We start from the raw sequence: 27521 nt of genomic DNA on the forward strand, positions 1-27521 counted from the left end.
CTGCACAATAACTGTGTTGAACATCGAAACAAAATTAAGTCATTTGTGTGGGGAAGGTATCAGTCAAGAAGACGTGTAAAAATCAAATTTTTGGGCCAAATAGTTTTTGTGAAATCGAATGATAAGTGTGTCAAAGCTGTCGGAACACCATGTGTCTGCACAGGCGAGCAGTGCAGTGATGACAAAATCGAGCACAGGGCGGAATGTGGGGAGCACGTCTCTGTAGCAGCGAAAGGGTTAATGTGGCCGTGGTGGCTTTACTTCATAAACTGCGAGCTCCCCCCTAAACATAAGTTTGTGAACTATACTATACTATGGCGCTGCTTCTCTTGGCGCGTGCGTCGTTTGCAAACGGGCAACGGAGCAATCTCCCGCGTCTGGGCGGGCATGCGCGAGCCGCCAAGATATAAGAATTGAACTATAGAAGCAAGCTAAATTGCTTTGATATTAAAGGAGATATGTGGAAGTGGTGTGAGGATTTCACCAAAAGTGTAAGTAAATAATGAGGTCAATAGGCTGGCGAAGACAATAGGGAGAACGAATTGTCGATAAATATGAATGAATGAAAATAGGGAGAAACAGGAGACAAAGTCAGCAGGCTAATGTATATGGTAAAATGATGGAAAATTAATGAGTACTTCCCTTACATCTCGTAAAAATGTTTGAGAAACACGTAATCTTGCTTTAGGCAAATGGTCAATTAACACATAAATACATACAATAGAGGTAAATGAATGTGCAAGATATTCAGAGTGTAGAGTATTTGTATGTTATAATAAAAACAGCTTTTTGACTAAGCTAAGTACCTGCTGTCGAACAAATGACTTCTTTAGCATACTAAGCCATAAGATAATTGAGGCATATTAAGACAGAATTTAAAAAGGTTACTCAATACTCTAAGGTGATAAAATATATTGCAAACTAGCCCAAAATGTGACTATTTAAAAAATCTATATTGACTTCCAGAGAACATGTTCTATGGGTAAAAAAGAAAATTTGCAAGGTTTGTGACTCAAGCTTAATAATGAAGTACAATGTAATGGTTTTCTGAAGAAACGTATTGCCAATAATCATTTTTCATTAAGTTAATAGTAGTTTTCCAACTAATAAGTTTTAAGAAAAAAAGAAAAATTCTTTCTGGTAACATCTCAGTTATTTACTTAAAATACAAAAGGAAAATAAATTATAGTATGTGTTTTGTCCTGCCTTAGATGTAAGCTGAGAACAGAAGCTTAGGTTATGTTATTTGTTTCTCAAGGATATGGAGGCTTCATGAAAGGCAGCCTACAAGCTGTATTGGAGAAAGGAAACAAGGAGGACACGGTCTACAGTGAATCCTCCCCTTCCTCTTTTTGTAATAGAATATCATGAGGAATGCCATGGTGACTTCCCACCATCTGCCTCAAATGTTTTACTGAAAGTAGTTCATATGGATGCTCACAGCAATGCCTATGACTGTGATTAAATGAGTGGGTACTGTACACTCACTCACACACTCATATCATATTTACACAACTCCCTGTATTGTGGCCACGACAGGCAGAGAGAGTAGTCGTGTGTGTGAGAGTTGCATTTGTGGAAATGTGTGTGTGCTTGTATCTATTATAAGAGAAGAGAACATCCCACGCATTGTTCATGTCACTTCAAAAAAGATCTTTTTACAGGAACCAAATTTTCAATGTGTACAGTGCTCACAGATTGAAGCTTCTGATATTCTCCATTTAATGATGTAAAATATTAATGGGAAGGACAAATGTTGGTGCATGGCGGTGCATATTTCTGTGCAGGATTATGGGTGTGGCATTCACAAGTACAGTGTGACTATATGGAACTTTGATTAATGCTAGCCATTCATTACACTGAGGCTGGAGAGAAGGAACACTTGAGGGTACAATAGTGCTTGCTGGAAGAGGGGGTTGAATTATTATTTTACATGCAGATACATCAGATGGTTTTGTGCCAAACTGCCTGTTAACATTTTGTTCAAAAAATACAGGTGATTATCATGAAGAGATAAACAGTGTAGTTTTTCACAAGTGGTTCGAGATAAATCTGAAAGGCCATCAGTGATTGTTACGGATAATGTCCTACGTCATTCTGCTGTTCATGATAAAACATCAACTTTGGCAACAGGAAAACCATATTATTCAGTGGCTGAAAAGAAAAGATGTGGATTTCAGAGATGATTTGAAGAATACTGAATTGCTCGAAATTGTGACACAAAAAACAATATCCAGTATTAAGAACTGATGAGTGTTAAAAGGCATGGGCATAAAACAGTTTGACTTCCTCTATACCATTGCCGTTTCAATGCCAGTGAAGATGTCTGGGTGTAAATAAAATATTATGTTGTTACAAGTAACACAAAACTGACCATCTCTGAAGTTGAGAATCTCCATACGGAAGCTATAAATGAAGTGACAAGTTAGATATGGACAAAAATTGTGAACGTCATGTGGCAAAGAATGAAGGCATTGTGGAAGAATGTGTAGAATACTGAATTACGTATCTGAGAGGGAGCAGTGCAGTAGGAAACTATTCTCAATTAGATTCTGATGACAGTTAAGTGAGTGGTGTTTTCCCATTAGCGTAACCGCAACACACATTGGGAATTTAAGAGGGAAGCACACCATCAACCTATCATCACACTGCAAGTACTTTCTTCAAATTATAATTGATAAATTATTCTGTCACACATTGTAGAACTAGTTGATAATGCAAATATTCAACAATAAAAACAAAAACCGAACATTCTATGATGTTGCTATAATAGTTTGTATATCTACTGCAAAGCACAACAAATAACTTATGATACCTCAGCATAATAGATACTAAATAGCTCTTTTCAGTTTATCAAGATTACATCTTTACAAGTAGTAACTGTAAATAAATTCATGCCTACAAGTATAATCTGCACAGTGTCTAGGTTTTCGTTTCTGCTGCAAAAGGATACAAGTAGTAGTGACTGGGCACAGGGTGACATAAGCAACGTCTGGCAACATTACTGTCTACCCACATGAACTGTCCATGCTGATCATTCATCTCCTATACTATCACGTTGATGGGAGGGTACAACTTCACAGAAAACCACATGAGGTGATGCATCATGACTGTCAACAGTACAATGTTGTTGTTGTTGGTGGTGGTGGTGGTGTTACTGTGTGGAGGATGTTTACAGGAAATGAAATTAGGTCCCCGTTAGGTCACTCATCAGTGAGAGATGTCAAATACACAAATGTACATCCCAATTGGGCATACATTTGTTTGCCTACAGCACCTTGCAAGTGAGCTACTTCTTCAGCAAAATTTGTTTGTTTTGGAGAATAAATGGATCAAAGTACATAGTCATCAGTCCTGATGCAACCAAGGCTCAAGGTACAAAAACACCCAACACCACACCTAAAAAGAAAATGAATGGAACTAACAAAAGACGGAAAAAACATACACCACAAGGAAAAGTAGAAGAAAGTATTAAAACCATAGAACATATGGTCTGGGCTGGCTGATCACAATAATAAAAGAGGATGAGCTAGTCACTTTGGAATACATTAAAATGTAAACCGCAAAAAGACAAGGCGAGATGAACACATGTAGGGAAAAGACGACCACCAAGACAAACAAATGCAAAGAAAGTGCAACAGAGTTAAAATGGAGTGAAGGTGGCGACCTCAGAGAGAAGGCTAAACGCCCACCCTTAGATGGTATGATAAAGACCCCCCTCAAGAATAAAACGTAAAACTAAATCTGTTCATGAGGTATTGTCACCCAACACCGAAGGTAGGGTGCTGAGAAGGTTAGAAGTCTGCCGCAGAGCGGCTAACAGTGGGCATTCCAGCAAGATGTGTACGAGTCATACGTGAGCCACAGTGACACTGAGGTGAGTCCTCACGACGGAGGAGGTAGCCATGTGTTAGCCATGTATGGCCAATGCGGAGCCGGCAGAGAACCACAGGGTCCCTGCAAGAGGCCCGCACGGAGGTCTTCCACACATTCGTAGTCTCCTTAAGGGCACACAGTTTGCTGTGCGTACTGAGATTATGCCATTCTGTTTCCCAAAGACGAAAAACCTTGCGGTGTAATAATAATCGCAGGTCAGTAACAGGGATGCTGATCTCCAGAAGCGGTTTCCGTGTAGCCTGTTGGGTCAGCCTGTTGGGAAGTTCATTTCCTGGGATTCCGATGTGGCCTGGGGTCCACACAAAAACACCATAGAATGACTGGACCATTCCAGGGCATAGATGAACTCCTGGATGGTCGCTACCAAAGGATGGCGGGGATAGTACTGGTTGATAGCTTGTAGGCTGCTCAATGAGTCAGTACAGAGAAGAAATGACTTGCCAGGGCATGAGCAGATGGGCTAAAGAAATGGCTGCCAGCTCTGCAGTGTAAACACTGCAGCCATCTGGCAGGGGGTGCTGTTCAATATGTCCTCAATGAACATACGCGAAGCCAACGTGACCATCAGCCATCGAGCCGTCAATGTAAACCACTTCACGGTCCCAGTACATGTCAAGAATCGAGAGGAAGTGATGGCAGAGAGCTGCGGGGTTAACTGAGTACTTAGGCCCATGTGTAAGGTCCTGGCGAAGCTTCGGCCAAGATGTACACCACAAAGGCGTACGTGAATAAACCTCGAGTACAGGTGGTAAAGGCAAAGACTCCACTTCAGACAGAACAGATCGGACGCGAACCGCAATCTTAAGCCCTGATTTGGTCCTCCAATGCGAGAGAAGAACTGCCATGGATGGTAAAAGGAGATCGTAATTCGGATTCTCAGGAGAACTATGAATGTGAGCAACATAACTGGGGAGCAGTTGTGCATGCGTAACCTTCAATGGAGGGACTCAGGCCTCCACCAGGACACTGGTCACCAGACTCTTCCTAAAAGCTCCTATTGCCAGTCGAAAACCACAGTGGTGCACTGGATTTAGTAAATGCAATGCTGTGCGTACTGCCGAACCATAAACCATACTCCTATAGTCAAGGCGGGATTGAGCAAGGGTTCTGTAGATCTGCAGCAGCGCAGAGCGATCTGCACCCCAGTTGGTGTTGCTCAGGCAGTAGAGGGCATTGAGGTGCTGCCAGTACCACCTCTTAAGCTGATGAATGTGAGGACGCCAAGTCAATCGAGCGTCGAAAACCAGTCCTAAGAATTGATATGTCTCCACTACAATGAGTGGATCGTCATTAATTTAAAGTTCTGGTTTCAGATGAACATTACGATGCCGACACAAATGCACGACACAAGACTTCGCAGCTGAAAACAGGAAGCCGTCGGCTAGAGCACATGACTGCGCCTTGTAGATGGCTCCCTGTAGGTGCCGCTCGGCAACACCAGTACTGGAGGAGCAGTAAGAAATGCAGACGTTCTCTGCATACAGAGAAGGCGAGACGGACGGCCCTACAGGTGCAGCTAGACCATTAATGGCCGCTAAAAATACAGACACACTCAATACAGAGCGCTGTGGGACCCCATTCTCCTGGATAAGAGGGGCAACTATGGGAGGCACCAACTTAGACACAAAGTACGAAGCAATACGAAATTCTGGATAAAAATTAGAAGCGGGCCTCGGAGACTCCACTCATATAATGTGGCAAGGATATGATGCCGCCAGGTCGTGTCATACCCTTTTCATAAATCAAAAAAGACGGCAACCAAGTGTTGGCATCTGGAAAAGGCTGTTCAGATGGCAGACTAGGGAAACTATTATTAATGGTAGAGCAACCCTGGTGGAAACCGCCCTGGCGTGGAGCCAGAAGGCCACGTGACTCCATGACCCAACACAACTGCCGACTTACTATACGTTCTAACAGCTTACAAAGAACATTGGTGAGGCTGATGGGTTGATAGCTATCCACATCAAGCTGGTTTTTACCAAGTTTGAGCACTGGAATGATGGTGCTCTCTCGCCATTGCGATGGAAAGACACCATCGCACCAGATCCGGTTGAAGATGATAATGAGATGTCACTTATAGTCGGACGAGAGATTTTTTATCATCTGACTGTTGATCTGATTTGGCCCAGGAACTGTGTCGTGGCAAATCGCAAGGACGTTAAGGGGCTCCCATTCTGTAAATGGAGTATTACAGAGTTTACTGTGACGTTCAGTGAAAGAGAGGTTTCCTTTCCATCCACCATTTGAGGGTGTGAAATGCTGGGGGATAATTCTCCGACTCAGAGGCTCGAGCATAGTGCCCAGCAATCTTGTTTGCGTCAGTAGGTAACACGCCATTTATGTTAATGCCAGGGTAACCTGTTGAGGTCTGGTACCCACAAACATGTCTGATCTTCGTCCAGACTTGGGAAGGTGACGTATAGCACAGAGCCGTTTAAAAGCCATTAGGTGCTCTAGGGAAGGGTGTCGCTTATGTCACTGTAGAGCTCGCCAATGCTCTTTAATGGCCTCAACGATTTCCGGTGACCACCAAGGTACTGACTTTTGCCAGGGCCACTTCTAAAGAACCAGGGATCGTGTTTCCCGCTGCAGAAACGATTGTTGTAGTTACCTGCTCAACCACCACAAGTTACCTGCTCAACTACCACATCGATGGTACCATGTTGGAGGAGATTAAATGGTGACAGCAGATGTGAAAGCTTCCCAGTCTGCCTACTTTAAAGCCCACCTTGGCCGTCTGGGGGAATGACAGGAAGATGGGAAAGTGGTCACTACCACACAAATCATCGTGGGCTTTCCAGTGGACAGATGGGAGTAGTCCTGGGATGCATAGGGATAAATCAATGGCCGAGTAAGTGCCATGAGCCACACTGAAATGTGTGTGTGTGTGTGTGTGTGTGTGTGTGTGTGTGTGTGTGTGTGTGTGTGTGTGTGTGTGTAGTGGGGGGGCGGGCGGGGGGGGGGGGGTGGCAGTATTTAAGAGGCAGAGGTCAAGTTGAGGCAGGAAAGTTTCAACATATCTACCTCGGCCAGTAAGCACAGTGCCACCCCACAAGGGGTTATGGGCTTTAAAATCTCCCAAAAGTAGGAAAGGTTTAGGGAGTTGATCAATCAGTGCACCCAATGCGTTCAGGGGTACTGCATCATTTGGAGGAAGATGTACGTTGCAGACGGTTATTTTCTGCATCATCCTTATCCTGACAGTCACAACTTCAAGAGGCGTTTGACCTACAGTTCTTGTAAAATCCCCTATAGCTGCGAAGGGCAGGGGTCCACATTGCCAGAAACCAGGTTTCCTGGAGGGCAATGCAGAAAGCAGGTGTAAAGCTTAACAGTTGCCACAGCTCAGCCAGGTGGTGGAAAAAACTGCAGCAATTCCACTGGAGGACGACTTTATCGTGAGGCGGGAAAAGCATGAAGCATGCAGCATCCAAGGAAGCAGGTTATGCCTCAGGGTCACCTGCTGCCACTGATCCAGTATTTGTATCTATTCCTATTGTGGATGAGGCATCAGTGAAATCCAGGTCCTCAGGGGACGCTGAGATCTCCAAATCATCTGCAGTTGCAGAATTGGTAGGGACTAATGGTGTTGGGGCCACAGGAGGGTCGTTTTTCGTAGCAGACTTCTTTGTTTGCTTGCCCTCCCACTTCTCGTTAGGGGCTTGCTGGGAGGACTTCTCATAAGTAGCTTCAGGCACGGAGGAAGACCATGAAGCTCTTCGTCCAGCAGCTTTTGGCTCCATTAGCCACTGGCAAGTGTCTGCTGTGGCATTAGTGGAGACCTTTGGAGAGAGAGTCCCAAGGGACCCCTTCCGCAGAAGAGGAGCCGGAGGAGGCTGTTGCTTCTCCGGCTGAGGGGAGGGGACAGATCTCCCCTGTATTTGGGGGAGGGGCCTTGCTCGGAAGTAGGTATTTTCTCCAGGTAGTACAAAATCAAAGCTCTGTAGGAGGAGGGAGGGGGGGGGGGGGAGGGTGTTAGTGTTTAACGTCCCATCGACAATGAGGTCATTAGAGACGGAGCGCAAGCTCGGGTTAGGGAAGGATTGGGAAGGAAATCGGCCATGCCCTTTCAAAGGGACCATCCCGACATTTGCCCGAAACGATTTAGGGAAATCACGGAAAACCTAAATCAGGATGGCTGGAGACGGGATTGAACCATCATCCTCCCGAATGCAAGTCCAGTGTACTAGCCACTGCGCCACCTCACTTGGTAAAGCTCTGTAGAATCACATAAGAACTGTGCTGACTGTGCCCCAGGAGGTGCTGCAGAGAAATCTGAGGGCAGTAAGTTTCCTCATACAACCTGCCTCAAGCTGGCATACACGTGGTACCATGTTAACTTATTGTCAAATAAAAGGTCTAAAAATTTGGTAGTTTCAACAACTTGAAGTAAATGGTCAGCAAGGTAAAGTTCTGTGTGCAGCTGCACAGTCTTGACTCTACAGTGCAAGATGCGAGTTTTTGTGGGAGAAAACATAGCCACGATTCAGGACCCACTTATATACTTTCTGTACAGCCCACCGAAGTTGGTGCTCTGCAGTGCACAATGATGTGGTAATATGGACAAAAGTTGTCCTCATACAGTGACAGTAAAAATGTATGTCCCACTTCGTTCACGATACCACTGATTGTGATGGTGAAGAGGGTTACACTCTGAACTGATTCCTGTACATATTGGCTGCTGAGGGATGAACCTATCCAGACCCGGAACAGTCAAAGGGATAAGAAATTCTGGATAAAAATGGGTAAGCAGAATACATAGGATATGACAATGCCAGGTGGTCATGACACACAAAAGCATTGTGCACTGCAGATTCCAGAGGAATCAGTTGGTCTGTGGCAGACCAGAATGCCAAAAAGACACTTTCAAATCGTGATTAATGTCCTCTGGCTTTGAGACACCTACACAATTGTCGACTGACCATTCTTTCGAATAATTTACACAGCCCACCTGTTAGAGAGATTGGTTGATAGTTAGACAAAGCCGGAGTGTATTTTCCTGATTTCAGGATACGAACAATGATACCCTTCTGCCATTGGGGGTGCAGGTGGGGAAGCAGGGAAACTCCCCTTCTGACCAAATGAGAGTGAAAAACTTGGAGATTTGTTTTATGCTGTTGTGGCTAATGTGTTTAAGCATTTGATTATAGATTTTATCGGGTCCAGGGGCTGCGTCATCACAGTATGCTAAAGTACCACAGAACTCTCATTCACTGCATGGAACATTATACGAATCAAAGCTGTGTGCATGGAAGGATAAAGTGATGTGCTCCACCAGGAGTTTCTGGGTCAGAAAATTAGGATGGTAGCTACTGCATGCAGACATTCAGCAATGACCGTATGATAAGTACAAATGTTGCCACAAACTACTGAGTATGGTGGGTGCTCATATGTGCAGCAGAGTTTAGTCCTTACTCGAGTTGATGGCGTGTGGGCTCTCATACAATGGTTGGACAACACTATGGAAACACCAAAAACACATTACATTACCATGTCTAATACAGTACAGGAAACCAGTTGGCATTCCAAACAGCTGCCAGTTATCTAGGAATGGATAAAAACAGGTCTCGTATGGCTTTGGAGGGAATCTTATGCCATTTTTTCTGCAAAATGGTGGCAAGTTCAGGTAACGATGATGGAGGTGGCCAGTGATCATGTACCTTTCTCTCTGATGTAGGTCATAAAGGCTCAATAACACTGAGATTTGGTGACTGGTGGCCAGGGAAAATGAGACAATTCATCTTTATGTTCACAAAACCAGTCATGGTCGGTGCAAGCTATGTGAACAGGGTCCCTATAGCCTTGGAACGCAGCATCACCATTAGGAAACAAACATTGCACCATGGGATGGACCTGATCATCCAAAATGGTCACAATCTTTGTTAGTATTGTGACCTTGCAGAGCAACCTTGGGGCTCACAAGAATACCACATTATGGCTGCTCAAATTATCATGGAACCTCCACCATGTCTCACTCTTATGACTTAAACTTGGCCAGAAATTGGAAACTGTGTGCAACAAGACTCATTCAATCAAATGACTTTCTTCTATTGCTTTGTAGTCCAGGTTTTATGGTTTCAGCATAATGTTTTCCTGTTACGGGAATTAGCATCAATGATGAGTGGTACTAGAATTCCAGCTTGCCCTGTAATTTCCTACTCGAGGAGCTCTCTTCCTATCATTTTGGTGCCGACAGGGTTAGCGAGTGCCACATTCAAGTCTGCAGTGACTTTTGCAGGTGTCATCGTCCTATTTTTTGTCACAATCCTCTTCAATGACCATATATCATGATCACTCATCACACACCTTTGTCCCCACAGTGACTTACTGTACGATGTATTTTTACTTTCACTGTAAGCAATTTAAATCTTTGATACAGTGCCTCTTGAAAAACTACACACTTGGGCTACCTTAGTTACAGAAGCACCCACCATACAAGCAGCAGCAAGTTGCCCACATTCAAATTTACTTACCTCTGACACAATGCATTCACACCTACAAAGAACCCTGTTCTGACCGCGTCTAACACTTGCAACCTATTGAGGACATTTCACATGTGCCGTTTGTGGTCAAATACAGATGTGCAACCTGCACACTTGCCTGGCATCTGCATTTATGTTCGGGGATGCATTTCTCGCAGCGTTTCCATATTTTTATCCAACCCCATAAACTAATACATACTGTTCCTAACACTCCTGCTTTCTCTTTTTTATTAAAAATTGTGCCTTCACTGTAAGTCTCTTGCATGGTATTAAATGTTCAGTAGAAGAATGGTGTCTGTGTTGCTGAAGTGCCTTTTGATGCACTCTGATAGCCACAACTGTTTCTTCAGACCACCATGCCACAGGTTTCCAGGGCAAAAGACCTGAAGAACTGGGTATCATTGCTCCTGCAGCACGTATAATAATATCAAATAGTACCTTGTACCACTCCTTTGATATCCTTGTCCTGACTGGTTTAAAAAGTTGCTTTGAAGGTGGAGCTTGCCATTTGGCTTTTGAAATCTGACCAATGTGGTGCACGTTCCATCAGTCAGTGGGTTAAGAAACAGAGTGCTAGGAGAGTGGTCACTGTCTCAGAGGTCAACTGGATTAAATGTGATTTGCTTGGGCTACAGACTGTAATATCTACGGCTGGGTTCATTCCATGGGCCAGACTGAAACGTGTTGCAGCTCAAGTGTTAAGGAGGCAGCCTTCAAGTTCTGAAATTAGTTGCTCTGTTCCTTCGCCCCTGTAAGATGTGGTTTCCCAAAATGGCCCACACTTTTGTGAAATTTAGAAAAGTGGAGAAAAGGGCTGAGCAAAGACTGTGAAATGATCTGAAATTGACTGGTGTCCTAATAACAACCAAGTTGTCAACATAGAAACTTTACTACAATTAAGACTGCTTTTAATCACTTCTTATGACAGGCAAGGAATAACCACAGGCCTATTCTAGCCTCTGACATCACAGGGGTAACACATTTATCGATTTGAACCTCACTGAGTCATCGTGCCCTAATGTGGAGAAACAACAGTGCACTAACTTCCACAGTCCATTTCAAGTAATAACATTTTTTGTGTGAGAGTGATGGTAATAAGCCCCATTGTCTGCAATTTACACTTTACATTCAGCTGTTTACAAGGGCTGTACCTGGTGCCAACTGTGATAGTACACTACAGTATAATATACTACATTATACTATAGTATATGTTGGTTTATATTATTTTTGTGCAAGTCTAATCATGTATAGCACTACACTAATTACAAAAGTGCAACATGGATTGAAAGTAATTATCCTTAAGAAAATTATTTGTAATTATATTAATTTTATCACTTTAACTGCTATGTATGATTAAAAAATACATATTATGTTAATGAACAAAATGTTCTCAGTTTACAAGCTCCATCACATTGAATGAAACATGAGCTTTTGACACCAATCTCCACCATCTATACCTACATACATACATACTCCGTGAGCCACTATACGGCGCATGGTGGAGGGTACCACATACCACTACTAGTCGTTTCCTTTTCTGTTCCACTCACAAATAGAGTGAGGGAAAAACGACTGTCTATATGCCACCATATGAGCCCTAATTTCTTTTATCTTTGTGGTCCTTATGCGAAATATAAATTGGCAGCAGTAGTATTGTCTGCAGTCAGCGGCAAATGCCATTCCTCTACATTTTCTCAATAGTGTTCCTCAAAGAGGATGTCGCCTTCCTTTCGTGATCCTCACTTGAGTTCCTAAAGCATCTCTGTAATATGTGTAGTTCGAACCTACCAGTACCAAATTTAGTAGCCCACTTCTGAATTGCTTCAATTTCTTCCTTTAATCTGACCTCGTGGGAATTCCAAACACACGAGAAGTACTCAGAGAATGGTTCGCAAAAGTATTCTATATACCATCTACTTTATGGAAGAGCTAAACCCCTCAAAATTCTCAAAAATAGAATGAAGTTGAGCATTCACTTTCCCTACTACCAACATGACCTGCTCATTCCATTTCATACTGCTCTGTAATTTTATGTCTAGATATTTAATCAATGTGACTGTATCAACAGTATCATCCTAATGCTGTGCTCAAATGTCACAGTATTGTTATTCCTACTCATCTGCATTAAATTACATTTTTCTACATTTAGAACATGCTGCCACTCATCGCACAAACTAAAAATTCTGTCCAAGTCATCTTGTATACTTCTACAGTCACTCCACACAGACACCTTTCCATGTATCACAGCTTTACTAGCAAACAACCGCAAATTGCAATCCGTCACATCATCCTGGGGCACTCCTGATGATAGGCCTACCTTTTCTCCTATGAAAACTTGCCTTCAAGCCACTCACATCCCTGGGAACTTAAAGTACATGCTTGGACCTTTGTCAACATGCTGCAGTGGGGCACTGTGTCAAAAGCTTTGCAGAAATCTTGGAGTATGGAATCTGTCTACTGCCTTCCATCCATGGTTTGTAGGATATCCTGTGAGAAATGCGGAAGCTGAGTTTTGCACGCGTGAGGCTTTCTAAATCCATGCCAATTTGTGGACAGGAGCTTTTCTGTCACAAGGAAATATATTATATTCAAATTCAGAATGTGTACAAGAATTCTGCAGCCCATCAATGTTAACGTTTTTGGTCTGTAATTATGCATGCCTGTTCTTTCTTTTAAACAGGAGTCACCTGCACTTTTTTCAAGTCACCTGGAACTCTGCAATGGGTGAGAGTTTTGCAACAGATGAAAGCTAAGTAAGGGTCTAACAATGCACACAAAACCGAACTCAGATTCCTTCTCGAACTGGGGACTTATTTGTTTTCAACTCTTTCAGTTGTTTGAATTCAGCTTTCCTTTGGCTGTCTCCTACTGCCAGCTCAGATTGGTTGACGAGTGGTTGGACAGAAGTATTCGACCCATTTACTGAGTCTACATACAACCAGGTCCTCAGCAAGATCTTTCGCTAAGCTATGATGGTTGAAGTACAAGATGACAATTATTGAACTAGGTGAAAAAAATATGAATTAGTTACAAATTATGGCATGCAAAAATTTATTCAACATGTAAACATCACTACAGATATTTGGATTTAGGTTATGACCTATTCGATATGCCTGCCATCCTCGGCAATGACGTGGCACAGACACATAGCGAAATTCTGCATGACCCGCTGAAGTGTCGGGACACTGATACTGTCTATGACCTCCTGAATGGCTGTTTTCAGCTCAGCAATGGCTTTGGGGGCTATTGCTGTACACCTTGTCTTTAATATAGCCCCACAAAAAGGAGTTGCACATGTTCAGATCTGGAGAACATGGCGGCCAATTGGGGCCCATGGCAGTGGTCTCTGGGACCACCAAAACCAGAATGTGGTCACCAAAGTGCTCCTCTAGGACATCAAACACTCTCCTGCTTTCATGGGATAGAGTTCAGTCATCCATGAACCAAATCTCATCAAAATCAGGACCACTTTGGATAATGGGGATGAAATCATCTTCCAGAACCTTCACATACTGTTCAGTAGTCACTGTGTCATCAAGGAATATCGCACTAAGTATTGCACGAGTGAACATTGCACACCACACCTGTTGAGGATGAAGAGACTTCTCAATTGTAAACTGCAGATTCTCAATCTCCCAAATGCACCAATTTGCTTATTGACAAACCCATACAAATGAAAGTACACTTCGTCACAATACCAAACCATATTCACATGAAAGTCCTGTTCAGTTCTGTGGACAATAGTGTTGGCGAAACACAATTGCTGTTCCAGGGCCTTGGGGCTTAATGATTGATGGGTTTTAATTTCATGTGGGAAGAGATGCAGGTCTTCAACAACAATTTCTCACAGTGTATACTGGTTGATTCTGACCTGTTATGCAGCTCATCTGATCGATTTCGTGGGGCTAGTTTGAAACACAGTATGCATCTTCTTGATGTTTTCGGGCGTTTTCACGCTTTACGGATGACAGACATTGCCAACAGTCATTACGAATAATACTCATTCTCTCAAACTTGTGAATCGAATTATTGATCGTTAGCACACTGGGACCAGTTGTCTTCGTCTTAAACTCTGTCGCAAACTTCCTTTGAGCCGCAGTTAGGATATCATTGCTCTCATAGTAGGCCTTCACAAGCGCTGTGTTCAGGCACACTGTACTGTGACATTTTCACATCAAATGGCTGACAACAACAAGGCTTGTGCACATGCACGTACTGATTACCATTATGCCCTGCAGTCAACCATGCAGTTTGAATGTCCCATCGCAAACTGTTCAGAGGTTTTGACGATTTTGTTTCATATAGTTCAATAATTTTCACCCTGTAGTTGTACGCTCCATGTATTGATCTTCTTACAGACAAATTAATTTCTACTAACTATTGCCATTCAATATTTGCACATTCCCTTTTTAACCAAGAGTGCTACAATCTGTTTCCTCAGCATTTTCTGAATTTTATTATTTCACCATGGAAGGTCCGTTCCAGCTTTAATCCACTTACTTGGCACATGTTTCTCCAAAGTGCAATTTACCATCAGTTTAAACTTAGCCCGCAATTCCTCTACATCCATCATATTGTGGCTAAATGATGTCCATTCACTGTCTAAGGGGACATTAACAACTGCCTTTTTTTTCCTAGCAGAAACACTCACCTACTCGTCTTGCCTGTTTTATTAACTTCAGTAGCCATTGATACTATGATGAAATCATGATCACTAAACACTGTTCCTACACTGACACTGTCAATAAGATCAGGCCTGTTTGTAGCTACAAGGGCTAAAATATTTCCATTATGTATGGGCTGTCTAACTAGCTGATGGAGGCAGTTTTTGACCATTTTTATACGCGTAGATTAAATTCGCCTCCAACTAACACCGCACGAGATTTTTTTTTTTGCCCGCACTACTGAATGTAGACTTTCCTTGAACAGCAGAATCAGGTGGCCAGTAAAAATATTTGATAATTAACCTGAGTTTGCCCAGGCCTGCTACTTGTGTCCAATTAACAGTCATACTCAAATACTACCTCGATAGACACAATATTTTTGTTGACTGTTATGAACACACTCCCTCCTATAGCATCTAATCTGTCTTTTTGATATACATTCCGTGCCTAACAAAATATTTTGAAGCTCTCAACTTGGGGTTTCAGGCAGGTCTTGGTTCACAGAATAATTTGAGCATAATTTTCCTGGAGGATACTAAGTTCAGGAACTTTGTTCTGAATACTTTGATGATTTGATTTACTCCACTACCCGAGTAACTGCTTCCTTTGTGTAGTGCATCCCTGACCTATCAAGAGGAGTACCACAACTCTCCACACCGTAATGCATGTCCAGAAATCTGTGGCCATGAGTGTTACAGAATTGACAGCCTCTGGCCGAGACCCTCCACTCAGCTCCAAACTGAAGAACATCGTCAACTCTGGGTACGATGCCGCAAACTGTGAGCTCTGCTTGCACCCTGGGAGTAAGGCTAGCAGTCTTCATTTCTGCCATCCACCTAAAGGAACTAATGATGTCATCAGAACGCATGTGACAGGCTTCAATAACTTGCCGACTACTGCATCCTCGATAGTCGCAGACAGAGCCTTCTCCACATCTCGGATAAGGCCCACCAACAAACACACTGAGTGCACAATGGAATTCTTTCCAGCCCTGGATACTATTTCCGTAAGGGGGCTCCATAAGGTGCCAAACACTGGAGCTCCTAATAACTAGTAAGCCTCCTAATAACTAGTAAACCCCTCCGCCCATGTGCCTGCTCGGACCCTGTTGAAAGAGTGGTCACTTGCTCACTCACAGAGTGAGTCTGCACACAGCACAAACGCACCCTATCCATTGTATTACTACAAATGTGGGAACTAAACAATGAACATAAAAGCTGAATATGTGACTTGCTAGTCTCTTGGTGCTGAACTGAAGAAGGCCAATGGCTGGCTGGCTGGCTGTGATGAGTGGTCACTGGCCATCCAAAAGAAACATGATTACTGCACTACAGACTGCACAAATGTACATGTTACCATTATTAGAATGCTGTACTACACCTCTCAAATACATAAATATGTAATTAAGAATCGAACTATGCAAGCACACAAAAACACATCATCATCATCATCATCATCATCATCATCATCGTCGTCGAGTAAAAAAATCACTGACTGCAGGGCCCGGAAGCGTGTTTAATTTTTATAGACACAATAGCAATGTCTGTAACCTTTCAGAGATGGCCGAAGTGACATATGTGCGGGAAGGCGAGTCTGGCAGCTCACAGCAGCTTCTGCCTGTTGCGGGACCAGTATTTTATTCGAAGTGACACTGCTTGTGAACTAAGAACATTTTAGTCAGGCATGCTACCACAAAAAGACTCCAAGGACAAATTAATACCTTACCTGATAGTGTTGTTGAAAAGAACAGTGTCTTGTGGGACAACACCAATGGCTTCTCTCAGAGAACTCTGAGTAACAGTTTTAATATTTGTGTTGTCAATGTACACACCACCTTCATGTACATCATAAAACCTAAATAGCAGTCTTACAATAGTACTTTTCCCACTACCTGATGGTCCAACCTAGAGAACGGAAAACCTGATATGAAACACAGCTTAAAACATTAATGATGTTCTTTTCACTAAAAAACACCTAGAGTGGCTTAAGAAATAATATGGGTAATAACCAATGGCATTTCAAATTAAGCATTTGTTCTTTGGTCTGACACAGAGGAGCAGACAATTCACTTTACCTGTGCATTACGTATTTACCCTTCTCTAACTGAATTAATAACACTTACAATTAGGGGTTTTGCATGTTAAAACTCACTTGTTTTAGTATCTAATCACATGATAACTACAAAAAAATTAAAATTAAGGCACGAGTGGAATTAACTTGCATTCCATATCGTGGTGAAACTACTCTTTAGAAGCTAGCAAAAAACAATAGAAATAAACAAAAAATAATCTTAATCTCATCAACTGCTACAAATTTTTCAATTAAATGACAAAATATTAAATATGAAAGTTCCAACAGCAAATAAAAGTACAAAATAATAATGCACTATGTCCATAAGAAGATCATGCACGTAGTTGTTTCTAATGAATGAATGCACAGTAGCTCAGTAAATATTAGCAGTAGTTTCAACATGAAAGAAGAAAGCTTCAAGGTAAACGCATCCTGGATTTCTATAGTGCTGCAAATGATCACTGCAGGTAGCTAGGTGAGAACCACAGTGGTAATGAACATGAAAAAGCCCTCATACATTGATGCGATAGGTATAATATAATCTCCGGTCCACAGGCTTGACCCCTGTCCATTGCCAGCAATGGAAGGTGAACCTTTGACAATGTCACCCCTTGTGCTGGCTAAACAAAGAAAACTGTCAAACAAATGCTGACCGAAGACCCAGAGACATACAATATGTTTTGTTGGTAAATATGTCGTGTTTCATGTTGTCTAGTGACTTCACAGTTGACCATCTAGATTTGCATTTTATTGCTCCACATATGGTACCTCATACAAAAAGATAGATAAAATAGCAAATCTGGATTATCTACTTAATGCACTACTGGACATTTACACAGATATTTTAATTTTTCCTACTATCTCTTCTTTAAAATTCTTCCAATTTCTTAAAATATTGCAATGAACAGTAATGACTGCAAATGGCATAGCTTTATGTCACTGGCAAGCTATTAAAAGCTTGATATAACAGCTAACTTTCAAGCTAATTAGTGGAGACAAAGGAATTTATGATACCATTTTGTCTGTTTTTAAAACTAGCAACTCAATATTATCACCATGTAGAAAGAAAACAAGCCAAAATTGAAGTATCAGTTTGTTGAAATTTGTTTATGAATTACAATGTTTTGATATATGCACTCCTCAAATTACATTTTAACATTTTAATTGGTAGGATTCGAATTGACGTGGCTCAGAAACCAAGTACGTTTTATTCAGGATACCTCTTACATAAAAAGTGTTGGCCCAAATGATCTGTCAACACTTTAATATGAATGCCCAGACTAAAAGTACACTCTCTGGACAACAAATTTGCATCATTAGATGGTCTGCCTCCAAATTATTAAAAAAATATCATCAAAATGTTCCTTTGATCAACATCTTGACCAAGCTTATAAAAAAAATTACTGATTGTTATCCTGATGGATTTATTAATACTGAAACTGCCAAAACCTATACAAACTATTCCTAGTACCTTTTCAGCACTAACTGAAAGCACAGCAATTTCTGTTGTGATTAATGCTACCTGGCTCACTGAAAGCTGCTACTTCACCACCAACACCAATTTCAGTTGTTCTTTCTCGTAACAGAGTTAACTGCACTGGATACCACAATATGTAATGTTAACCGTTTCAGTTATAATTTCTCTGTTTTACCAATGCAACCCAACTAAAAAAAATTGCATTCAGACACACGTACACTTGTATAAATTTACGTATCACAGCAACTGACCTGCAGCAATGATGTCACAGTTCAACCTAGATTCTCTCGCTCACTGTGTACAAGATGCAACTTACAAAATGTCAAGCACTCTGAGCAGAACAATGCACATGCAAAATTCAGGAACCTTTCAATTTTCAAGGCACATACAATACCAATATGGAGCCACATACAAGAATTCAAAACTAATATATTAAATTCCAACATATGTCAACAGAGTCTGGTTTCAATACCTAACATACAATGGTGTGCTGAAAAGTAATGCCTCCACATTTTCTATTCTGTTCTCAATATTGGCTGACACATTACATGTCACGCATATTGCTCGGTCGAGTTTCACGCTTTGTTGATGCTAGATGAAACACTCTGCCACTAGAGGGCTCTGAATTGTAGGCCATAATATGGCAGGGTGTAAAATAACTATGTCAGCGCACGAGGAAAAAGGTGCCATAATTTAATTTCTAACTACAGAAAACATGCCTCTAACTGAAATTCATAGAAGAATGAAAGACGTGCATGGTGGTGATTGTATCAAGGTCATTAATGTGTGACATTGGTTTATTCATGTTCGTAATTAAGAAAACTGAGGTGCTAAATTCAATGTGTGACACAGTGCTTGGAGTGGACGACCGTGAACAGGAACCGAAGAGACTTGGCAGAATCAGATTGATGAACTCTGAGAAAATTGAGGCACCCACTGTGCACACAATTTTCTGTATCGCAGTCCTGCAACGATAGCCTGTACATGCTCTTATGACATGCCATACTTACCTGACAGTTGTCTCTGTGTTACACAATGATTCTGTGACGAGTTCACCAATCCCATTCCGATGAGCCTCTCGACTGCCATATGCCGTCATCCATTCCAAGCTTTGTCACACACATTGAGGTTACTGCCACCACATCCTTAATTATGTGAGCACAAACAACCTAATCTCACATGTTACTTATGTTAACACAGTCATCACAATACAGCTTCCATTATTCTATGGATTTCAATTGGAGACATGTTTTCCATGTTTAGAAACTCAATTACCGCACATCGTTTCTCAGATAATGTCATAGTAATCCTACAAACTGTTATGTTACATGCTAGAACTGTGAGCCCTCTAGTGGCAGAGGGTTGCAACTTGCGTTAGCGAGGCGCTTAAGTTGACCGAGCAATATGCATGACATGTAATACCTCAACCAATACTGAGAACAGAATAAAAAAGCATGCCCACACACAATGCACAAAGACGGTGCTTAATTTGGACGAGTTGTGTACTACGCGCCAAAACTCACTCACTCACACACTCTCACTCTCTCTCTCTCTCTCTCTCTCTCTCTCTCTCATAGTAATACTTTTGAATTAAAGGAGACTATTCACCAAAAACATGCACACAAAAAGAAAGAAAACTTGCTAGCTTTCAGAGTAAACCTCTTCTGAGGAAAGATAGCAAGTTTTCTCTTCTTTTTTGTGTGCCTATCGATGACTTAGTGCTTCTGCTGCTTTTCGGTGAGTGTCTCCTTTAATCTAAAAGGATTACATTTACCAAAATAATAATAATAATAATAATAATAATATGGACCACATACCAGTGCAACAGTATGTCCTGGAGGTATTTCAAAAGAAATGTTCTTCAATACAGTCTTTTCAGGAATATATGAAAAGCTCACATTCACAAATTTTATTTCACCCTTAACAACCTCTAGAGGTTTTGCTCCAGGTGCATCAAAAACTTCTTGATCTTCTTGAAGCAAGTCAAACATGTTTTCCATATCCACAAAATTTTTTTGTATAGCCCTGGAAGAAAATCAGTAGTATATTTAGAGCCAACAGTTAGAAAATACAAAAAACAGTTTCCATGGACGCTGATCTGGAACTGATTTTGGTATGTCTGAGTATACAAATGGTGGAACTGAACTACATTGTATTCAGTACTGACCTAACTATTAATGTTCATATTAAATACAGGCATAATATACTTCAGAGGAACTGTTTGAATTTTGCAGGCAAATTTCAATACAGGAAACACTGGTTGGTTTTGGTTCAACATTTTGCCACAAGAAAAGCAACTGGGGATTTCCCTGTGTATAATACAGGAGGAGAGTGTCAAATATCTAGAAAGCAAACATTTATTGCCTAATATTATGCCAACCAAAGAGACAGCTTGCATTTTTACTAGGAAACCTAATGCTTCTCTAATAGTTGGCAAATAACTATTGCAACCTACATCGTTTTTAATCTTCTTACTGTACTCATCTCTTCATCTCCCTCTACAATTTTTACCCCCCACCCCCAGACACACACACACACACACACACACACACACACACACACACTCTCTCTCTCTCTCTCTCTCTCTCTCTCTCTCTCTCTCTCTCTCTCTCTCTCTCTCTCTCTCTCTCTTTCCAATACTAAACTGGTGATGTCTCAGAATGTGTACTATCAACTGATTCCTTCTGGAAATGTAGCGCCACAAATTTCCTCTTTTGCCCCCAATTCTGTTCTGTGCCTCCTCATTAGTTACATGAGCTACCCATTTCATTTTCAATATTCTTCTGCAGCACTATTTTTTAAACATCTCTATTCTCTTCTTGTCTAAACTGTTTATCATGCATATTTCCCTGCCAAAAATGGCTACACTGTATAGAAATTCTTTCAGAAGAGATGTCCTAACACTTAAACTTATATTAAATGTTAACAAATTTCTCTTCTTCTTTAACACTTTTCTTGCTATTGCCAGTCTACATTTTATATCCTCTCTAGTACAGTCATCATCAGTTAGCATGCTGTCAAAATAACAAAACTCATCTAATACTTTAAGTATCTTGTTTCTTAATCCAATTCCCTCAGCATCACCCAATTTAATTGACTACATTCCATTATCTGTGTTTTGCTTCTGCTGATGTTCATCTTATACCCTCCTTTCAAGACACTATCCATTCCATTCAACTGCTCTTGCAAGTCCTTTGCTGTCTGACAGAATTACAATGGCATTGGCAAACCTCATGGTTCTTATTTCTTCTTCCTGAACTTTAATTCCTACTCCAAACATTTTGAATAACACAGGAGATATGCTACAACCCTGTCTTACTCCCTTCTCAACCACTGCTTCCGTGTCACATTACCGAACTCTTAAACAGTCAGCCGGCTTTCGTACAAGCTGTGAATAGCTTTCTGCTCCCTGTATTTTACCCCAGCTACCTTCAGAATTTTGAAGAGTGAGTTCCAGTCAATGCTGTCGAAAGCTTTCTCTAAGTCTACAAATGCTATGAACATAGGATTGCCTTTCCTTAACCTATCTTAGAATTTGTAGGATCAGTATTGCCTTGCATGTTCCTACATCCAAAATGATCTTCCCACGTTGGTTTCTACCAATTTTTTCATTCTCCTCTAAGGAATTGTTGATAGTGTTTTGCAAACATGTTATTACACATATACTGCAGTAATGTTCACACCAATCAGCACCTGCTTTCTTTAGAATTGGAATTATTATATTCTTCTTGAGTCTGAAGGTATTTCAGCTTTCTCTCACAACCTGCACACAAGATAGAAGAGTTTCGTTACGGCTGGTTTTCCTAAGGCTATCAGTAGTTCTGACTGAATGTTGTCTACTCCCAGAGCCTTGTTTCGACTTAGGTCTTTCATTGCTCTATCAAATTTTTCTCACAGTATCTTATCTCCCACCTTATCTTCATCTACGCCCACTTTTAGTTCTATAATACTGTCTTGAAGTTCATCTCCCTTGTGTAGATCCTCCAGATGCTCCTTCCACCTTTCCCTTCATTGTTAAGGACTGGTTTTCCTTCTGAGCTCTTGATATTCATATCACATTAACATAACAGAATAAATAGTAACATGATATAAAAGTCTGCAGTTTTGTGCTATGCTGAGAAGTGTTTACAGTGCAGGTGGAAAATGAACAGTTTCACCAACGTAAACACACGGACACAAATTGTGCAACACGAAGACATACTCCCATTAAATATGCTTCAATAAACTGAGGCAAAGCAGACATGGAAAACAAATTCCTTCAGTTGCTCAAATATAACACCAAAATCATTAGTATAACAGCAGAGAAATTACTCATATAACATAGAGGGTGACAATTACTGAACTGTATGAAATAAAAGTGTCATAACTTCTGAACAGTTTGCATTAGGATGCTCAAACTGCATGGCTGGCTGTGAGGCATGACGGGAATTAGTATGCGCATGCACACACACCTTGCTGTTGTCACCCATTTGCACATAAAAGTGTCACAATACAGCTTGCCTGGGCATATAGTGCTTGTGAAGGCCTACTATGCGAGCAATGATATCCTAACTGTGGCTCAAAGGAAGTTTTCGACCAAGTTCAAGATGAAGACAACCAGTCAAAGTGTGCTAATAATCAATAATTTGATTCACACGTTTGAGAGAATGGGTATTATTCGTGATGACTGTTGGCAATGTCTGCCATCCAAAAAGGGTGAAAACGCCCGAAAACATCGAGAAGACACATGCTGTGTTTCAAACTAGCCCCACAAAAATCGATCAGATTAGCTGCACAACAGGTCAGAATCAACCAGTATACACTGTGACAAACTGTTGTTGAAGACCTGCATCTCTTCCGACACGAAATGAAAACAGATCATCCATTAAGCCCCAAGGCCCTGGAACAGCAATTGTGTTTCACCAACACTATTGTCCACAGAACTGAACAGGACTTTCATGTGAATATGGTTTGGTTTTGTGACAAAGCGTACTTCCATTTGTATGGGTTTGTCAATAAGCTAAATTGGTGCATTTGGAGGATTGAGAATCTGCATTTTGCAACTGAGAAGTCTCTTCATCCTCAACAGGTGTCTGTGTGGTCAATGTTCACTAACGGAATACTTTGTGCGATATTCCTTGATGGCACAGTGACTACCGAACAGTATGTGAAGGTTCGGGAAGATTATTTCATCCCCATTATCCAAAGTGGCCCTGATTTTGATGAGATTTGGTTCATGGATGACTGAACTCTGCCCCATGAAAGCAGGAGAGTGTTTGATGTCCTAGTGGAGCACTTTGGTGACCACATCCTTGTTCTGGGGACCCAGAGGCCACTGCCATGGGCCTCAATTGCCCGCCATGTTCTCAAGATCTGAACACATGCAATTCCTTTTTGTGGGGCTATATTAAAGACAAGGTGTACAACAATAGCCCCAAAGCCATTGCTGAGCTGAAAACAGCCATTCAGGAGGTCATAGACAGTATCGATGTCCCGACACTTCAGCGGGTCATGCAGAATTTCGCTATTCGTCTGCGCCACCTCATTGCCAAAGTACAGAGACAAGACCAACGTAAAAAAAAAAAAAACCTGATCCCATAAAAGAAGTCTCCTATTAGTCACCTCTTATGACAGTGAAGGAAGGGGCGTGGGTCTATTCTAGCCCGACACAGCAGGGGGTATTAGGTTACAGCTCCAACCAATTTCAAAAACAGAGATTTTGAAATTTCAGCAAGTGGAATAGCAGCTGTATAAAGGGGTCAGTAACATTACAAAGGGCATCCGAAACCAGGTGATGATATGGCTGATTTATAGGTTATACTGGACTTCAAGATGACAACATTCATCACTACCAGAAGAGTTGCTACAACAACAAGACGACTTGTTATTGCACAGTGTTATTTCTTGCTGTAATTTTTCCTGAGTAAACAAGTATCATTTCCAGTTCACTTGATTGCTGAACATCTGCATATACTATACCCTGGTCCGTAGCAGATTGGTGACTAGGATGAAAATCATCTTTGCAAGATCTCTTTCCACGAATGACGATGCTGTTTCCACATTACTCTCCTCATTTTCATCATTGACACTGAGGGTAACCAATTTTGTTAGTCTTGTTTTTGTCCAAATATCTGAATAGGTGGTGATCACAGCATATCCAGTCTCATCTGACCTCTGGCCATCATCCCCTCCAGCCACCCGATGCTGCTTCGTATTGCATCCTCGTGTTGAAGCCATGGCAAGCCCTCTTCTAACAGGTAGCCCTGCTTGAGACAAAGAAATTGGCACTGAAATCATATTTTTTACTCATTCCAGTGCTGCTTCTCCCAGTCTTGCCCCATAGTAGGTTTGGCAATGACACACTGCATTTTCACCCTTGGTCCCACTCACTGAATGTTCTTTTTGCGTTAGGTCCACTACCTTTTGCCTGTTTGGCTCTAGTGACACTTGGGTTGCAATGTGACTTGTGTGTCAAGGAAAGTTGATCCTTCTCAAAAGCAGCATGATGAAGTGCAGGTTTAGATTTTAAAGTGAGACTGTTGGATAACACAGGTAATTCAGGAAGGAAGAGTGCTTCAAATGAGAGACTGAGAATGCTGTACTGTAGAGACTGGTCCTTGTGATCATCCTTCTGCACCCATCTCCCTACCCTATGGCTCCTACTCCTGTGACTGTGACTGTCACCCCAGGCACCAATTTCTCAGAACTCCACAGGTAGGAACAGGTGCTGTAACATGTCCTTGGTTCTCCCCACCCACCTGGTCTCAATTTACATTAACTTCTTTGCTCTCAGGATTTCTTCAAGGTAACTATTCCTTTCTTCACTCCCTCTTTAGTTTTCTGACCTATATATTTTCCCACTAGCCCCCCCCCCCCCCCCAATCTCTATAACATACAGTGCACTCAGCTTTTCGCTTTTATTAACTTGTGCATAATGTCTTGGCAGTAATCTATATCTTGTGTGTTACCTGATCTTCCATCATTAAGCTCTCAGGTTTCCAAATGTTGTCCGGTGCAGTCCCCAACAATATCAGTCTTTCCCTCTCATTCCATTCGAAAAGTTTCCCCTGACCCAGAGTTCTGGGTGCCTTTTCCGAAGTATACCCCTTTTCCTAAACCTCATGAGTCCTTTTCCTTCACACCTCTTCCTTCCCCTTCAACCCTTCTGCCAGAAGAACGAACCATTGGCTCCGAAAGCTTGAAAATATTAGTATTTTAAATATGTGTGTTCTCCTGTCACCACTGGGTGACTAGATCTTTTTGTCTATGCCAATTGCATTACATTTTCCAAAATCGTTTATTTTCATTGACAGACAACAAATGTAGACGCAGAAATGGAAGAATTTCCAAGCAATTATTTTCTACCATTTCAGAGTGGGTCACAGTGAAAATGATCCCTCAACAAACTGCACATAATGAATGGATAGTGCTCTCCACTCATACCCAGAATCTCAGCACATTTGGCACAATTGCATGATTAGATCAGTGTCAGAAAGGTCTGCAGTCTTCAGACACAATCTAACCTCAAAAGAAGGTTCGCCACCACAAGTCTTGTCTGCAGATACTCTGTGTGTATGTCGGAATCAACCCTCAGCAGCATTACTGGTGACACCACATTGGTTTAAAGATTTTACCCTAACAAAGTGGCAGCCAAATTACTGGCTCTTCCCATGTGAAACTCATCTGACAAAACTGAAGAGAGTGAGGAGTGTAGGCAAAAGAACACTGCAAACTTTCTCTATTGGAAATCAACGTTTCATCACCGTAACAGTTGGAGAAATGGAACAACAATTACAGATTGTGCAACTCCGTAGGATTTACTAAGCCTTAAGTAGGACTCCAGGCATAGCTGCAGGAACCTTTTTCCAACATGAAAACTTACCCTCCACAAAGGGCATGTGAAACACTAGCCTTTTTAAGAAATTCCAAATCCAAAAACAAACTGTTCACATACTGCCCTCGTACAATTTTCTCAGTCTTTCCAAAATTGGAAACGAAATATGTAGGCAACATTTTGAGATCTTGGAAGCAGCAACACCACTGTTGTTTTGGAACACGCACTAATGGTGAAAAGGTTAGTTTGAAAAATTTTTAAAGTGGCCTTTGAATTTTCACTTCCCGCAGAGACTTGACTTTCACATGCTTTTATGTAGTCTAAAGTTTCGTTTGCAAGGTCATTCATGGCTTTTATGACACACAAAACTATGAATATATTCTTTATAATTTTATATTTAAACTAACCCACTAAAATTGCTTATTTGAAACATAACCCAATTCACTAAAATGACTTATCTTACACACAGGTTTGAAAAAGGCAATAACGCAAACAAGGTCTATTTTGTTTTTTTCCAAGATTCAATATTTCATAAAAAATTAAATGTATATAATACAGAAAAAATCTTTTGCAAATAATCTATATGTACTTCTCAGTACTCTAATAAATGGTGACATCACACAGTACCCTTCAGTTTCACACAAAGTGTCAAGTAAATATGCATAGCACAACCAAGTCTACTGGTAAGCAGAGTTGAGCACTATTATTCATTTTCTTGAAGCTGAGGGTCACAACCCAGCAAAAAGTTATTGATATATGAATAAAATGCACAGTGAGATGTTCATGCATTGTAATGCTGTGCAGTAATGGAGCAGGAATTTTGCAATGGGATGTGCCAACACTGATGCTGCTGGTTGCCAGAAAAGGAAGTTTGTGCATTCTGTACATCTTTTGCATGCAGTTGGATCAGATGATAGGGGAAAGACATCTAGTGCCCTTCAATCTTTCAAATGAAAGATGTCACATCAACTGTCTTTCAGCCCAAACTAAGTGTCTAGTGATTTGGTCTGTTTTGTAAAATGAAGAAGTAGTTGTGAGAACAATATTTCAGTAAGCAGTTGCAGACCACTGTGCGGAAGTGGCTAAACTTACAGTTTGTTGCCATCTATAACAGCAGT

At 41.4% G+C, this 27521-nt stretch overlaps 1 protein-coding gene across 4 annotated transcripts in view; it reads right to left on the reverse strand.

Moving 5' to 3' along the window:
• The window catches only part of LOC124722091 (ATP-binding cassette sub-family B member 6), a 132309-nt gene that overhangs the window by 44779 nt on the left and 60009 nt on the right, over positions 1 to 27521 (reverse strand). For all 4 annotated transcript variants that reach the window (XM_047247290.1, XM_047247287.1, XM_047247289.1 and 1 more), the window contains exons 10-11: positions 20408 to 20615; positions 16769 to 16947 (exon numbers count right to left, since the gene is read on the reverse strand). In XM_047247290.1, the coding sequence (XP_047103246.1) occupies positions 16769 to 16947; positions 20408 to 20615 (387 nt within the window). The remainder of the gene's footprint in view (positions 1 to 16768; positions 16948 to 20407; positions 20616 to 27521) is intronic.

This window comes from Schistocerca piceifrons, chromosome X, assembly GCF_021461385.2.
Source record: "Schistocerca piceifrons isolate TAMUIC-IGC-003096 chromosome X, iqSchPice1.1, whole genome shotgun sequence".
Lineage (NCBI taxonomy): Eukaryota > Metazoa > Arthropoda > Insecta > Orthoptera > Acrididae > Schistocerca > Schistocerca piceifrons.